The 15,812-nt window shown below is 38.6% G+C and overlaps 2 protein-coding genes across 4 annotated transcripts; both read right to left on the reverse strand.

The window, feature by feature from the left end:
* Positions 1 to 737: 737 nt before the first annotated feature.
* Positions 738 to 9,019, reverse strand: irf4a (interferon regulatory factor 4a). Of its 2 annotated transcripts, none has more exons than XM_085254545.1 (9): positions 8,972 to 9,019; positions 8,088 to 8,294; positions 7,699 to 7,885; positions 6,825 to 6,910; positions 6,555 to 6,726; positions 5,949 to 5,996; positions 5,191 to 5,583; positions 3,675 to 3,787; positions 738 to 2,865 (listed from the first exon to the last, which is right to left on the reverse strand). In XM_085254545.1, exons 2-9 carry the CDS (start codon positions 8,283 to 8,285, stop codon positions 2,713 to 2,715), a joined length of 1,350 nt encoding a protein of 449 aa, XP_085110671.1. In that variant the 5' UTR covers positions 8,286 to 8,294; positions 8,972 to 9,019; the 3' UTR covers positions 738 to 2,712. The 2 variants fall into 2 exon arrangements, with proteins under 2 accessions (XP_085110671.1, XP_085110670.1); XM_085254544.1 differs by having other exon boundaries at positions 5,949 to 6,029.
* A 730-nt stretch (positions 9,020 to 9,749) lies between these two features.
* Positions 9,750 to 14,719, reverse strand: dusp22b (dual specificity phosphatase 22b). Of its 2 annotated transcripts, XM_085255283.1 has the most exons (7): positions 14,543 to 14,719; positions 14,079 to 14,112; positions 13,892 to 13,974; positions 12,950 to 12,999; positions 11,415 to 11,489; positions 10,310 to 10,481; positions 9,750 to 10,161 (listed from the first exon to the last, which is right to left on the reverse strand). In XM_085255283.1, exons 1-7 carry the CDS (start codon positions 14,561 to 14,563, stop codon positions 10,021 to 10,023), a joined length of 576 nt encoding a protein of 191 aa, XP_085111409.1. In that variant the 5' UTR covers positions 14,564 to 14,719; the 3' UTR covers positions 9,750 to 10,020. The 2 variants fall into 2 exon arrangements, with proteins under 2 accessions (XP_085111409.1, XP_085111410.1); XM_085255284.1 differs by lacking the exon at positions 11,415 to 11,489.
* Between the last annotated feature and the right edge of the window lie 1,093 nt (positions 14,720 to 15,812).

Below are 15,812 nucleotides of genomic sequence, written 5' to 3' on the forward strand. Positions count from 1 at the left end.
AATAAACCAATAGCTTTTTTTTTTTAACTGAACCTACACCAACCAGCAGATGTCAGCAAAACATTGTTAACTTTTAATGGGAGCAGACCTATTTATTTGCCTTGACTAAATCATGTCTTTTTTCACATAAATTAATAAATAAACCCCAGCCGTTGTGACACAGCCAAATTTCTGTCACTCTGAATAACAGAATCAAAGGATGTCAGATACACACATGTATCATGGATAAATTCACAACAGTGTTACAATGATTGCTGTGATGTATTTTGCAATGTCATTTTTGAGGTTAAAAATATCAAGTATTAGTTTGTGTATATCGTGCTCATATTGCATTATTACCACAGTCAGATTCATCAAGTCACTGAGTCAAGACGGAACAAACAGAATCACTCTCTTTTGGAGAAAGTGTTGCAGCTGATGTGTTGCATGTGGTTTCATTTTCCTCTATAAAGTCTTTTAAACAATGTCGTGTGCATTAGCTGACTAAACTGTCAGCTCCAGAGCTTCAAGCTGCGAGTTTAGACAATGTCACTTGGAGTAACGGCTCATAAAGGCGGAAAAACTGAAGCCTGACTACAAATTATGTGGCTTCCTGCAAAGGGGGAAACACCATGGCAAATGTGTGAATGTGTTTTTCTTTTCTTTTTTGTTTTTCTAACCAAATGTGACTTTTATTCATCCACCCTTTTTCTGCAAATGTGGGGAGCTCAAACATAAACCAAGCACAGTACACATGAGTAGTTAAAAAGTTTATTCCAAAATAAATTTGTTCTCATGGCAGTTTTATATTAAAATAATCTCCATGTTAATATCTGATTCTTATCCTTTTTTTTTTTTAATAAAAAACGTTTACAATAACAATTAAAGAAAATCGTGTGGTTTTAGCTGTAGTTTGCTTTTACTGTAACTGTAACCTGTGACGCGAAAAGGGTGTGTGTTTGTGTTTGAGTCACTGATGCTGTAGGTGGGGGAGTCACATGTTTTGTCCTGAGTCCATAAATGTCACTTCCAGATAACAGTAATTCTGCAACTGTGTGACACACACGTACACACCTACACACATGGACACATGTGCTTTGTCACACACACAACGGCACGTTGTACATTAAGCTGTCTGATTCTGATTATGTGACATTTCTGACTGTGAAGTAATGTGAAACACAATTTCATGCAGTGGACAATCGGGCAGTTTCAGGAGAGCGATCTTTAAGAGGGAAAATTATTTAAGATTCATGAAAAAAAACAAAAACATTTTGGTCAGACATTTGAAGCCATTGTGAAAGTAATGTGGTTTAAGTGTGAAGGAACTAAATGCAGAGATTGAAACTCTGGATCACAGAAGAAAAACATAACAAAACCTTTATCCCTCGTCCTTCAGCATTAACCTCTAGGGCTTCAGCAGCGTGAGGAATTCCACTCGACTCATTTTGGCATTATTCATCTTATACTGCCTAGCGATTCACAAAGTGCCATCTCGTGTCATGAATATCGTTCGTTGGCTACCTTGTGTGTCAGAATCTACCCTCAGGCATGGGAAACAGAGAACTCCTCCCTGTGTAAACCGGCACTTGGACCACAAAGGTAGTTTTCCTTCCTACTTATTAGGCCACTAGTTTCAGGTCAAGAGGAACAGGTATAGTTTCCCTACAACTTACGGGATGAGTGTGATTTTCCAGTCAGCTTCCGTCAGTTCACTTAGTTCAGTGCTAATCATGACCAGCAGTAGAACAGCTCATGGACAACAGCATGGTTTGTAAGCCCTGTAATGCAGAATGCTGTATCTCTCTACGTTTCAATAGGGGAAATGGGTCAAAATTATGTTTTGAATGCTTGACAAAGAAGACAGCGTCCATGGTTACAAAAAGGCTGTTTTGAAACTTTTTTAAAAAATTTCTGTAGAAACTCTAATATCAGTAATGAGCTTTTGACCCCTTAGATTATCTTGCAACATCTTGCAGGAGGGCTGCGTGAGAACCAGATTGAAATTGAGAACCAGTGTTCAAGGCTTTTTGTGCATCTGTATTATAATTTTCTCTCACTTTCTTCCAGCTCTATCAATAAAACTAAGAATTTGGGAAATACATTGGACTACACTATCTTATGATTCACTTCCCTATCTAGCAACTGTTATTTACCATATCATGTATTGTAGTCGAGTGTAGAAATACATTGTGCTAAGAAGTAGAGCTGGCTATTGTCTTCAGTGCCACTTAACTGCATAAGACCAAGAATCACATTTTCAGCTGTTACCTGTAAATAACTAACTAAATAACTATTCATTCATGTTGTTTTATCGCTTTAACATATCAGTGTTTGTCTTAGGGGCCATTCTTCCTGTGCACCTGTGCTAGTACTTCCTGTCTCAGTTGCCCTCCGCTCTCCTCATCCCCCTACCCACAAACCGCATCCTTCACACTGTCACAATAATATTTGTTGAAAAAAAAACTCCACAGTCACAGACACAAAGACTACGATGCATAGGTGTGCAAGTGAAAACAGGGTCTTCCCCATCTCTACCCCTAGCTAACGTGACAGTTTCTACCGCTTACTGTACACAGGACTGCAGTCACAAGCGATGATAAAAAGTTGAAGCATTACATTCACAGTCCTGTACATTTGTATGTATGTATGTATGTATGTATGTATGTATGTGTGTGTGTGTGTGTGTGTGTGTGTGTGTGTGTGTGTGTGTGTGTGTGTTTTGTATGCATGTCACTCCTGAATATGCTGCAGAGGTCTCTGGGAAGAGGGATAGTCAATTGTAGGAGAGGTGTTTTGTTCCTGGATGTGTTCATAGCTCCGTAGGTAGTGACCATTGTTCTGCTGGTAATAGTACACGAGTTTCCTGGCAAACAAAGGCTCCACCTAAAAGGAGAACATGACGATGTATGAAACATGTATGTTAACGTACCTATACAAGCAAAGACCAAACAACTAAAACAACCAGTGGAAAAAGGAGACTTTATGGCTTTTATTTCTGATTTTTCCCTCCCAAAAATCATGACTATAACCTCTAATTAATATCAAAAATGGCGAAATAATATATCAGTCTTGTTAGCTAACTAGTTCGCTAGCTTGAAAGAAAATTACGTTTTTTCTTTTTTTTTTAAACAAATAATGGGAAATTAGGCCCATTTGTTATAAAACAAAATTAATGACTTAGGAAATTCTTTTTTTAATTATTAATTTTTAAATAGAATATCGCCTTTTCAGCCACCATCCATCCCTCTCTCCAGTAGCCGTTATGAATGTACATCTCTCACATAAAAACATGCTAATCAATCAACAGTAAAATCCATTTTCTGTTATTTTACGAATGACGAATGAAAGCTGCTGACCTTAGTTATACATCTAATGGTATAACTAACATGCAACTTCCAAGAAACAGACCGTTTTCAGTTACAAATAAAATCTAAGAAAGCAAGTGAAATATAGCTTTAAGTTTAGCTCCAGTATCATAAACAGCAGAGGCTCTTGTTTAACTACACTGATTCCAATTAAAGGATGGTATTCAGATCTCTTGTTTTCTGAAAATATGCATTTTCTAATATTAATACAGACTACTTTGATTGATCATTTAAAATCTGTTTTCATCGCCTACAGTTATTGTTCTTTTTGCTTTGTTTTTTGTTTTATTGGGTAAAGTTTTACAGTTTTAAGCGAGTTTTATGTACCTGTGCTGTGATCATCTTCCTAGGGCGTTGTGGGTCAGGATATTCGTCTCCAAAACATAGCACCACCTGGTGTCTTGGTACATGACGGCCATTATGGGCAAAATCTTGAAGTTCTGTTAGAAAAAAGAACAAGGTAAGAAAGTTTAACCAAAAAAAATGAGGTGTAATAAACACAAAACCCAATATGTACTCAGCCATGACATGTTTAGATTTCAGGTTACTAAAAAAGACATTAAAATCCCCTTCTTGCTAACGTGACATTTTCCTTAATCATGATGACTTTTCTGGAAACTACTGATGAGAATGACGCAAAATTTAACGTAAAATGGCACACCAAGCATTATCTTGCAGTGTGGTGGACCACAGGAGGTGGGTGGGGACTCCACATGCTTCGGCCCCCTGCTGAGAATGTGAGTGGCTTCTTAATGCTACCTCAAGACTTAAGAGGGACTTACCCAGACACACCACCTGCAGCTATCTCCACCTTCTTCATTGTCATCTCCATTATCAAAACCATTATCAATATGATCAAAAGCCATCGACATGCTTTAAGTAACTGAAGCTGTTTACCATTACAATGTTAATTATTCAAACCTGTCAAGGAATTTAATGACCGATTGTTTTTTTTCCATACGAGTATCCTCTACGCTAGGACAAAAGAAAAGATGGAGCAGAAGATATATTGGCTTAAATAGACAAAAATGTCTATTGAAAACAAGTGTGTGTGTAATCTGTATGATCTGAATAGCAAATTGAATGGAAACTCATGAAATCATTTTGTCCTTCAAGAAATATTGTAAAAGCTTGCAATACAATTCAGCATAATGGAATAAAAACACCTCAAATTATGAGTTTTAAATAAGAAAAATAACTAATTCGCAAAAATAACACATTTTACTAATATACTTCGGTATATATTTATAGCTCTTATATTTTAAAGGCAGTCAGTGTGTGCTATACGTTACGTCTAAATTGCCAACAGTTATGGGGAAATTCTACAGTATAAGGCAGGTTTAGTTACTTGTTTCTTTGACGATTCAGATTTTGGATCCGTAATATTGCTTCATTATAGATCAAACTACTAAACTATGGAGAAAGCCAGGATTTTACATGGTAACACTTTTACTTTAACCTTACCTATTTGGCATTTAAAAGCAGCTGTACAGTCCAGATCTGGGCATATGTTTGTTAAATGGATTTGTCAGTGGGCAACCAGTGTATAAGTATAGAAAATGTTTTTTCATCATGAAACTCAAGGTTAACATATTCTGTGCAAATTCTAAAGACTTTTTTTCCTATTTTAAAAAAAAAAGACATTAATCAGTGAAAAGATTTTCTGACCTAACTAAAATAAAAGCCCTGAAAAGCACTTTCACATTGTGGTCCACAAACAGAACAGAAAGTTAACATTTACAGTTTCACAAAAGCAGAAATATTGCATTGGACTGCATCACTTTTCTTGGGCGTTTTTGTGTGCTGTAGGTGGAAACACTGTAGCACAGCAGATATCACTTACCAATAAGGAATTGATGGGTGTCAAACAATTTGCATGACTGCTCCTTCTCCAACTTGTTGGGTTTATCCATATATGGAGCCAGAGGTCCTTCCCAATATACTCTGCCTTGGCACAGGCGCTTAGCATACAGCCCATCGGCTGCCATCCACAGAAGCACTCCCTTGTCTAGTATGTTAGGAAGCATCTCAGCACCCTGTCTCTGAGATTCAGGGTATGGGAATGGGAAAAGAATGACTTCTGCCCCACTGTGAAACTTGTCCTCTGGGCATGGAGAAGAAGGAGAGGAAGAGGAGGGAGAGGAGGAAGAAGTGATCCGGCATCCTTGCTGGCTGGTGGTGGTAACTTCCTTTACCAAAGTCTCTCTGTAGAATAGGGACACGTGCAGGCTAAGATCTGATGGAAAGAGAAAAGCATACATCAGGAACATAAAAATTTGAGCCTTACTGTATGATAAAATGTAGGTCTCGAAAATTGCTAAACTTAAATAAAACTTTTATTTTCGCAGTCTTTGCATATAGAGTATTGCTTATTTCCTTCTAACCTTTCCCCAAATATTCTCAACCCTGAGTTTTTGTCTATTTTAAATAGACATGTTTCATGTTCTGAGATTTAAAAAATGGAAATACTAAATGCGTAATGTGTTTGTAGTTTCTTACCTAGCCACACAAATAGATGTAGTGTAGATTAGTGAATATTTAGAAACAAGCATAGGAGTTAGTAAGAGTATCTGTTTAAATGGGCCTGAAACAGTTCTTTACCTGTTATGGCATTGTTATGGTCCACTGCATACATGGGCGGTTGAGACTCTGAAAAGTAGGTGTGGAAGGAGAGCTGAATACCTGCATGAAATTAATGAAATAAAATAAATGCATGCAATGATTAGAAGGGGAGCATGCAAAAATTTAAAAGGGCAGGAAGAATAATTTTAAACTCTTATTTTTAACAAAGGAAGTATGAAGAATGTATCTCATCTAGCGCACCATAGCATGAGTGTGGAACTGTGGATAATCACTCTTAAAGCCAGGTTTGCCTACAGGTGGTAACATCAAATATATATCATGATTTGTAAGGAAGATACTGCAGCTAAATAGTTGTTTATATGTTATTTAAGATTTGCTTTTGATTAACAGGATATTGACATACTTAAAATATAACGTTCTGACTGAAAGTAAATAAACTCCTACAACTACGACTGGATAAAAGCATTACATTACAAAATAAAAAGACATGATTGGAAGTTCCCTTTATACTTAATCTTTTACATCATTCAGTCTGGAACAGAAATCACTGAAACTTTTGAAAAATGCTAGCCCATTCTGAATGTCATATCTGTAAAGCGTAACATGTATAGGTGAATATTGTACCGTTTTCTGAGTGTGACCCTGGCCAGGCCCGACTGATTGATGATGGATAGTGGCACTGACTATACTGCAGCTCTGGAAGTGGCCCGTGGTGATGTGGAAGAGGCTGTTGTTCTGGAGGTGCGTGGTAATCTCTCCAGTCCCTTCTCTCCTGAGAAACCATAAAACCAGGTACCTGAAAGATCAAACGAGTGGTCACTCAGAAAGTATGTCATTAAACCGAAACATTTCGTTCCCATGTATGTGCTAGGTTCAGCCACAAAATCTGCTGACCTGATTGTGCAGGGATGTATATGGAGGAATATAGCTAAGGTTATTTGCATGTGGTGAGGTCTCCTCCACACTGGTCATCTTCATTCCTGTAAAAAAAAAAAAAAAAAACAACCCAAAAATGATTTCCCAAATAATCAATTTAAAAATAAAGGAGAAATAGTGTGAAAAGAAAGATTCAGAACAACAATGCTTTATTGCACAGAGTTGTAAAAATATGTGAGGTGCAATATGTCACAAACCACACTAATCAAATTTATTTTGGCAGGGCTGAACTGTGAATACGTTTTGCACACTTGTGAAGCTGTGCTATTTTAATTTGAGTGACAGGGTTATTTTCAAAGCTAGTGCAACAGATGATTGAGTTCATCTGAATCTTGTTTATTTGGAGAATAAAGTGTTAGTACAGATAGCAAGAATTGCTCTGGTGTGACAAAAAGCGTTGTATGATGGCAGAGACTTAGTTATGCAAGGCTGGAGGTCGTCTGGTTGTGTTATGTGCACCCTGCACTTAGTAACCGAAGCCCTCTAAAAAAAGCACTATGGCCTTTTTGGTACATGCTTTGGCTTCCTTTGTGCTTCCTGCCTCATCACAACTGCAGTGGTGCATATGTATGTAAAAAAAATGCCATAGACTATAAACAATATAAGTTGCTGTGTGAAATGTGTCAGTATTCTGTATGTGCAGGTGAATCAATGCTATGGCTATGGCATGCTTGTAGCCTGTACTACTTGCACAGGAATCCAAATACAACCATTTTACTCCAAGCTACATGTGACATGTCCTACACAGGTTGTTAAAAGTGGTGCTTCATGTAATTCTACACAGCTTTAGAGTATTTTGCATGAACAATATCTAACTATATGTAATACTTACCTTTTTTGGCTCCCTCTGGAATGATTCTGTACACTTTGTACGGCTCAGAGATGTCCAGCTGGCTTCTTTCAACTATTTCATCAAAGTCATTGCTTTTATTAAGGGCACAGCGTAGTCTGGTTTTCCATGTAGGGGGATCTGGTTTATCTACACCTTCCTTATATTTTCCCTTGAACATCGCCCATGCCTGCATTAATCAGTGAAGAGATTTTTCTTTAAACTTCCTCTTTAGTCATGCCAAAGCAAGTCAGGAATTTGGAATGAAATAGCACATGTTTAGTAGCTTACATTTTTCATACTTTTTGCTGCAATAATTCATGCAAAGCGTTCAAAATGCAATTGTCAGATGTTTTAGGTGCACTGTGAGGAGAAAGACGGGATGGTCTGACCTTAAAGAGTGCAGCATCCTCGTCTCTGTTATAGTCTTGTTTTCCTGCATGCTTCCACGGAATCCTAAAGATGCTTTTTTCATCGTTCTCCCAAACCAGGCCAGGATATCTCCCGCTGTCAATCTGATCGATGAGCCACTGTCTCAGTTTGCCATTGCCGCAACTGACTGACAGGCCACTGTCTTCATCCAGGTTCATCTGTGCAAACTGAGATAAAATGAGATCAAACTCAACACATATAAGACCTGTGGGCGCAGTAAACGTTCTAGCTTATTTATTATTTTTGATTCTAAGTTTTAGTCCTCGCCCCAAATCTGATATTATTAATTTGCCGATTCGACCACTTACAACATGTTTGGTTGCAATTTTAAACCGAAAAGTCATCGTTTTTTTAATTAATGAAAGATTTGCCCTGTTAGTGAGCTCAAGCTCGCAGAGAATTTCCTCATGCAGTCACGCCGTTAGTAAAGGACGTGATCTGGCTCAAGTGAGTAAATATAACAATCACGTTTGGCACAATTTCCTTTTTCTGTCAGAGAAGTGTGACTTATATGAGACGCGTGCATAAATTAAAAAGAAAGAAAGTGTTATGATTCATCCGCAAGAGTTTAATCCCAGGTTTACAGAGGTGTGTAGCGGGTTTTTTTTTAATGCTGTATTGTTTAGGAGCTATAACTCTAATTTAATGCCAAAATTACACAAACTAGTTCATGTTTTTGCCCGTGTAGTTAAATGCTGACATTTTCACCTGACTGAAACTTGTGGGGTCTCATAAGAATATTAAATATTTACATGTATTTTTTTTATATAATGAAAGAATATATAGAGAGCCAGACAGAGAGGTTGTGTGAATTTTCTTTATAAAATGCGCTGATCTGGCTTACCTTTGAATATGTCAGGTCCACCGTTGAAATCTGTTTTGAAGCTTTCGGGTTCCAATTCTTCAACGTTATCACATCTTAATTTGTTAAAGGGAGGAGCCTATCGGGCTCTGAGAAGTTCAAGAGGAGATGTTAAGCGCTCGGGCGCTCATTTCTGTGAAACTCGGCGCCCACACAGCGCTGCGGTGGGGAATCCCTTTAGAGACACCCTGAGCAGACACCGGGACGGAATGGAACAATTACCTGTAAGCTACGCTCACAAAAATATTTCCCCACCAATTTATTCTTGCAAAAGTCCGCACGTCCAACCTATTTTCCACAAATAAAACTGCTGATGGAAACGCCTTTAAAGTCTTTCATGTGCTATTTGTTAGCAGAGGTAGATGATGACAGGGTTTAATTAATTATCGTCAAAAGAAAAGCCATGGTTGAATTCAAAAAGCTTCTCATTATAGGAGGGCTTTGTTAGTAATACCGCCATCAAGTGGCTGCCCATGCTCCTCCCCAGCTATCTGAAGTGTGTATAGGAGACTGCTGCATACAAAATCTCATAATGGTAAAACAAAAGTGATGTATTTTAGTTTCTTTTAGTCTCTGCGACACCTGCAAAAAAGACCGATTAAAAGAACTCTATCTTGGTGTTTTTGATGCCACCATGCATGACCTCCCCCCGGAACACAGACAAACAGGAAGACAACCAGGAAACAGAGTTGTAAACTGAGCACAGAGTGTGTCTTATCACCTTCAACATGACAGCCCACTGACCAGAAACCTCACAAAACACTTGAATTCATTACTTTTATTGGACAATATGAAATCATAACAGCACACAGTTCAGAACATTTATAAGTTAAGAAACAGTACCAGGAACATCAAGTAATCAACACTAAAAATGACTGTGGACTGTACACAATAATGAATATAGTCTTTTGCAGTATTTTATGTCCATGATATTTAAAGAATCCTTCCATTTGCGATACAAACACAGACTTCCAGATGGGTCTGTAACTTGTCTTTCCATAATCTTCCAAAGACCTCATCAAAACAGCTCATCAGATACCTCCAGGTGGGGTGTTTGCAAGTTCTTCTATTGCTTCAGCCTTGACTTTGGATGCCTGATCAAGCAAGTCACGTATATCAGCTTCATCATTAAAAGGATTCTCCTTGTATTCCGTCCGTAGCCACTCTCTGAACTATAGGAAGAAAAGGTTAAGTCTGTTAAAAGCAACGTAGGCAATTTTACTACATATAAAACAACAATGATGTCAGTTTGAATTGCAAGGGTATACTTCCTGTCTTTTCATGCTTCATTTTCAATATGCTCGCTTTGTTACCACCAACCTGTTCAGCTTCAGTTTTTTCAAATTCCTGGAGCTGCCGCTGGAAGCCCAGGTTTGGGCCAGCGCACGGCCGGACCACCTTCACCGCAGCCAGGGCTTCCTGCCAGCCCAATCCTGTCACCGTCATTATGTAAGCTACAACCAGCGTGACACTACGGGACACACCAGCCAAACTGTATGAAGAGCGGGATGGAAAACAAACACTACAAGATTTAGCAATTATGAATAAATCATTGTCAGTATTCACCCATGACACATTTACTGTAGATAGCAAATGACTCGTGTTACATTTGTACAAGCAAGCGCAATGTCCTGGTTTGAGCAATTTGTCCTCATTTAGAAAAATGTAGATGAATATTCAGAGTGTGCAGATGTTTATTAATAACACAAGCAAATAAAACTATCATGCAAAGAAGTAGTGGTGGTAATAAGGTGGAATGAAAGTCCAATTCTGACAGTAATCACTGCATTTAACACGGCGCATCTTGTTTAAAAAGGAAGATAAGTTCAGGAAGTCCAGTCCAGCAACTGGAAAAAAAGATTTGTTACCAGGAATATTTATAATTCTGTATTCTGTGCACACAATTTATTGCACAATTATACTGCAAGCAAAGGTAAAGGTGAGATACATAAAATAAATGAATAAGTTTTGGCCTTTGCAATGAACAAGGGACTAAGCATTCATAATTAGAGAAGGCATTGTAAAAGCAGCTCTTAAAAATAGCCACTTGTATTTCTGAGAAGACCCTCTGTCTAGCCAAATATAACTTTACCCTGTGAACACTTGGTCAGCTACCCTAGTACACGAACACAATGCAGTCAGACTTGTTACTGTACTCTGTTTTAGGAAGTTCAAGAATAGGTTTTTATCACTTAATCTCTTCTGCAAAGCAGTCACACATGAGTTCATTTGTGCACTTGTTTGTTGTGATCTGGGTTTTTTTTTCCAGCTTTAAATTAACTACATTTAAATTTCACCATGTCTGCAACTGTTTGAGACAGACAGAGTGAATCTATGTAGGTCCGTTATTCAAATTTCACCTCTCAAGCTTGAGTGAACCTAAATTCTAGCTTGCAGGTAAAGATACAAGTAATCTAGGTCTCACCAGTGAACTAGGCAGCCTTCTCCTTTTAGGCGGGACTCGTGCATGAAAACAATACTTTGTTTGAAGTACTGAGATCTGTGGGGTACAAAAAAAGGAATGTAAAAATGGCTCCTGACTACCTAAAAACTGCTATGCCAACACAAAATCGCAGACTATATGCTGTTATTTTATCTTTGCCATGTTTTTGTGAAAGGCATGGGAATGTTTTTGTAACTGGCATGTGAAACTATTGCTCATCCTCTCCCCATGAGGATCAGGGTGTGTTCATCTCAAGTAGCTGGTGTCATATTTCATGCAACAGGTCTCGAACAGCAAATGTCATGTTCTCAAAACCTTAGAGGTATGAGACATATGGGGGTGCTAAAGATGGCAGGTGCACATGTGTGCATATTTGTAGCATATCACATGTACAGCTCTGTGAAAAGATTTCCTCCCTTCCTGAGTTCCTTTGTGTGTTTTTGTCATACTTATGTGTTTCAGATTTTTTGAATTTCACTCCACATCCAGCCTGGATTACTGCCAGACATGTTAAATTTGTTACATCTGGTGTAAAACTAACAAAAGCATCTCATAAAAAGAATATCATAGCAACAGTCAAACATGATGGTGGTAGTGTGATGGTCTGGGACTGCTTTGCTGCTTCAGGACCTGAACGACAAGTCATAATTGACAGAAACATGAATTCTGCTCTCCACCAAAAAGTCATGAAGGAGAATGACTTTTTGGGTGTCAGTTCTTGAAGTTTAAGCACGTTTGAGTTATGCACACACCAGCAAGTCCACCTCTGAAGGGGTCAAAATGAAGGGTTTGGAGTGGCCTAGTGAAATCAGACTGAGATGCTTTGGTATGACCTTAAACAGGCCTTTCATGCTGGAAAACCCGCCAATGTGGATGAATTAAAACAATTCTGCAAAGATGAGTGGGCCAACATTTCTCCACAGTGATGCTAAAGGGTGGCAACACCAGTGATTAGTTTTAGGGGCAGTTATTTTTTCAATAGGGCGAGGTGGGTTTGGATAACTTTTTCCCTTAATAAATGAAACTATCATTTATAAAAATAAGAAATCAGGAAGAGGGCAAACACTTTTTCACAGCACTGAACATGTCTAGGTGTGTTTGTATACCTCTGCTAGCTAGCCAGCATACCATTTGCCAATAATCGTGCTATAATTCAAGGACTTAGCTGCAAGACATTGGTCATTGCTTTTAGTGTGAATATAATTAAAGACTATTGTAACACAAGCACCACCCTTGGCCATCTTCTCTAGTTTCACATAGAAATAACTGCGTGTATTTGAACGTCACACATACCTACCAAAATAAGAGCCAAGAGCTCAGTCCATTTGTGTTACTGTGCTCTTGTCAGAAAATAAATGTTTAGCTTGGGAAAGCATATCATTTACACTTTATCTTGGAGAAAATGAACCTTAGACACCCACACAAAGAAGCCTCAAATGGATGTAGTACTCTCTCACTCTGCCTCAGCTTTTCATTGTTCTGTGCCGCGCTGCTGTGCTGCACAATTTGGTACTTACAGGTTTTGTGTGGGAAGGTCAGCTGCTGAAATGCAGAGATAGGTCATCTCCTGGTGGACAGAGTATACTAGTCAAATGTCACGTTCTCCTAAATATTTAACACAGATCAGCTAACAGAATGAAGAATATAATAAATGTCACCAACACACCAACACAATCAGTGATTCACGATGTGTGTTGCTTATGGTGAGGGCAGGCTGTGTAACTAAAGCTGATTAGCCACTATACTAAAAACGCCAGCCTAATTGTTCTGTTGTCCCATTAAATTAGCTCTGAGCTGTCAGGTCATGGACCTGGGAACTCTTTGATGTCCTGCGGCAACCTCAGCTGTTCCAACTTATCCCGCTGATGCTTGATGGGATCTTGGAAGTTCAGAAACCATGACAAGACCAACCTCGGGCTCTCTGTTGCATTTCTCTCTTTTTAAATAGTTTGTGCTCTCTATCCCTGCTGTTCAGGAGGTACCATTGGCAGGGTGGGGGGTGTCTTTACATGTTAAAGCGTCAAAATCAATAATCCAGAAAAAAAAGAATAATGAAGAGAGACCGCATAGTCCGAGCTGGTTGAGACAAGAACAACCGCCTACTCTGAAACCCACGCAGGCACACAACTCAGCACACTGACAAACCAACTGCTGTTGACTGGCATTTTACATGATACTCTAAAGAATCACATGAGTAAAAGAAAGTCCCCTGTGTATGTTTTACTCGCACGGAAATGAGAGCTGTTTGCTCAAGGAAAAGAGCTACTGATACACAGTGGTTCCTGAACAACCTGACAGACCGGGTCAACTGTGGAGGGTGTCTGACTGCTCTCAGCCAATCAATCTGCTCAGCTTGTTTGCTGGATGACTCTATTTAAAAATTTATTAGAAATTCAATATGTGTACCTCTATGATACACCTGGGTGCTGAGACATTATAAGGCAAAGGGAGCTTCTCACCTGGAGGATAGGAGCTGCACTGTCATGAATCGACAGGATGTGTGTAATGTTGTTTCTGGCTAAGTGTTCTCTGTCCCTTGCATCTGACAGAAACGCATAACAGCACAGTCGAACAGCGTTATTATATCTGCACACATATAAGAAGTCAATTTAAAAATAATAATAATAAAGAGAAAATGAGACACACCTTTGAAATTTCCCAGGTATAAATCAGGAAGGACCTATAAGGAAAAAGAATACCGATTGCTATATCAAAAACCAATGATTGATACTGAGGTGGTGCAAACTGATTAAAGACCAGTCAGCTACAAAGATAAATGAAACCCTAAAATATGAAGTTATAATTACAAATTGTGTCATTTGATGGTCTGAATAGATAAATATTCAGGCACTAAATGATAATAACTAAAACAACAACAACAACAAAAACAATAACTATGCCAAAAATAATTCTAGTTTGATCACTGAACTGTGCTGTGATTAAGTATTCTAACAGCGATGCTACATTTTCTAATATTGCAAAGTTAACGAGGAACCAAACTTTTTATTCTATGAAACGTCCAAAAATGACCAGCACCTATCTTTAAAACAGTGAGCACCGCTCACACAATAATTCCAACCTGAGGAGCACGGAAGAGAGGAAAATCGTACCTTGTTGATGCCATTACCCATGCTGAAAGACCCGCCTCACAGGAGAAGAGTTGGAACAAATGTCACACGCTGCAGCCTCGGCGCTGGAAAACGCGAATCCGGCGTCTCGATGCCTTCCCAAACCCGCTGAAGGGGAGCAAACGCAGTAGGTCTGCGTCCGAGCGAGCCGAGCACTGCTGCCCGAGGTTCCCGAGGTGGATGCTGGGAGCTGTAGTTTCCTAACGCAAAGGGCGTTGCAGACCTGTAGTAGATGTGTGTGGAGGAGTTAAACAGCCCCACATAAAAATATAATTATCGAAATCAACGAAAAGCTCAGTAATTTAATTAATATTGATCATTTTGCATGTAAAGATAGATAGATAGATAGATAGATAGATAGATAGATAGATAGATAGATAGATAGATAGATAGATAGATAGATAGATAGATAGATAGATAGATAGATAGATAGATAGATAGATAGATAGATAGATAGATAGATAGATAGATAGATAGATAGATAGAGCCAGGACAGACAGGAATGGATCTTCTCACCTTCAACCAAAACCTCACAAAATACTTGTCTTTATTTCCTTTGATGTCATTATAACAACACAGTGCAATAACACTGAAGATCGCGGTTTCTAACAAAGCAAAACACAAAGTATCCACAGGTTGTTTGTTCTGTTCCATACAGACGACCCAGTTTGGATGCCATCACCACCACCAGCAGAATGATGGCACCTGTGGAAAGGCTTTTAAGCAGGACAAACAGGAAACAGAATCTGCAAGCTGAGTATAGAATGTGACTTATCACCCTCAACCAAGAGAACCTTGACTTTATTCCTTTTATCTAACAGGTTGAAGTAACTAAAATAAATTGAAAACACAGCGAAAACCACTGTTTGCAACAAAGTGAATTATAAAATATTTACTGATTTATTTATTAAAAAAATCAGTAAATATTACTGATTTCCCCTACAGACCAGCCAGTGTGGATGCCCTCTCCACCAACAACACAACTTTTATTGTGACACCTTTGAAAAGGCTCTTCCAGAAATCGCGCTTATCCAAATGATTTTTCAAACAACATATGAAGGCACGTTTGGTTAGAAAAAAACTTTAATCTATGCTGCAGACACAATCAACTAGATGCATTCTGGCAGTTAACCAGTCTGAACAGAAATAGAGTGTGACTGCTGAAGAAGGCACTGAGAAACCAACGACAGGCTCGGGACTCTACAGTGCTGCTATTACAGAGAAATGATGGCATATGTCAGATCTCTACTGA

Source organism: Mchenga conophoros, linkage group LG18 (assembly GCF_057382185.1).
Source record: "Mchenga conophoros isolate Kocher_MC1m ecotype Shallow Benthic linkage group LG18, M_conophoros_male_GT1.1, whole genome shotgun sequence".
Classification (NCBI taxonomy): domain Eukaryota; kingdom Metazoa; phylum Chordata; class Actinopteri; order Cichliformes; family Cichlidae; genus Mchenga; species Mchenga conophoros.

Bases quoted from the DNA above. Each gene is read 5' to 3' on its own strand.
- irf4a (XM_085254544.1), bottom strand. From the start codon at position 8,285: ATGAACCTGGATGAAGACAGTGGCCTGTCAGTCAGTTGCGGCAATGGC. The intron at 7,886-8,087 runs GTCAGACCATCC...TGATTAATGCAG, and splicing joins AGGATGCTGCACTCTTTAAG to GCATGGGCGATGTTCAAGGG. The intron at 6,911-7,698 runs GTAAGTATTACA...TTTTTTTTACAG, and splicing joins TCCAGAGGGAGCCAAAAAAG to GAATGAAGATGACCAGTGTG.
- dusp22b (XM_085255283.1), bottom strand. From the start codon at position 14,563: ATGGGTAATGGCATCAACAAG. The intron at 14,113-14,542 runs GTACGATTTTCC...TTTTCCTTATAG, and splicing joins TGGGTAATGGCATCAACAAG to GTCCTTCCTGATTTATACCT. The intron at 11,490-12,949 runs GTAAGTACCAAA...TGTACCCCACAG, and splicing joins GACCTTCCCACACAAAACCT to ATCTCAGTACTTCAAACAAA.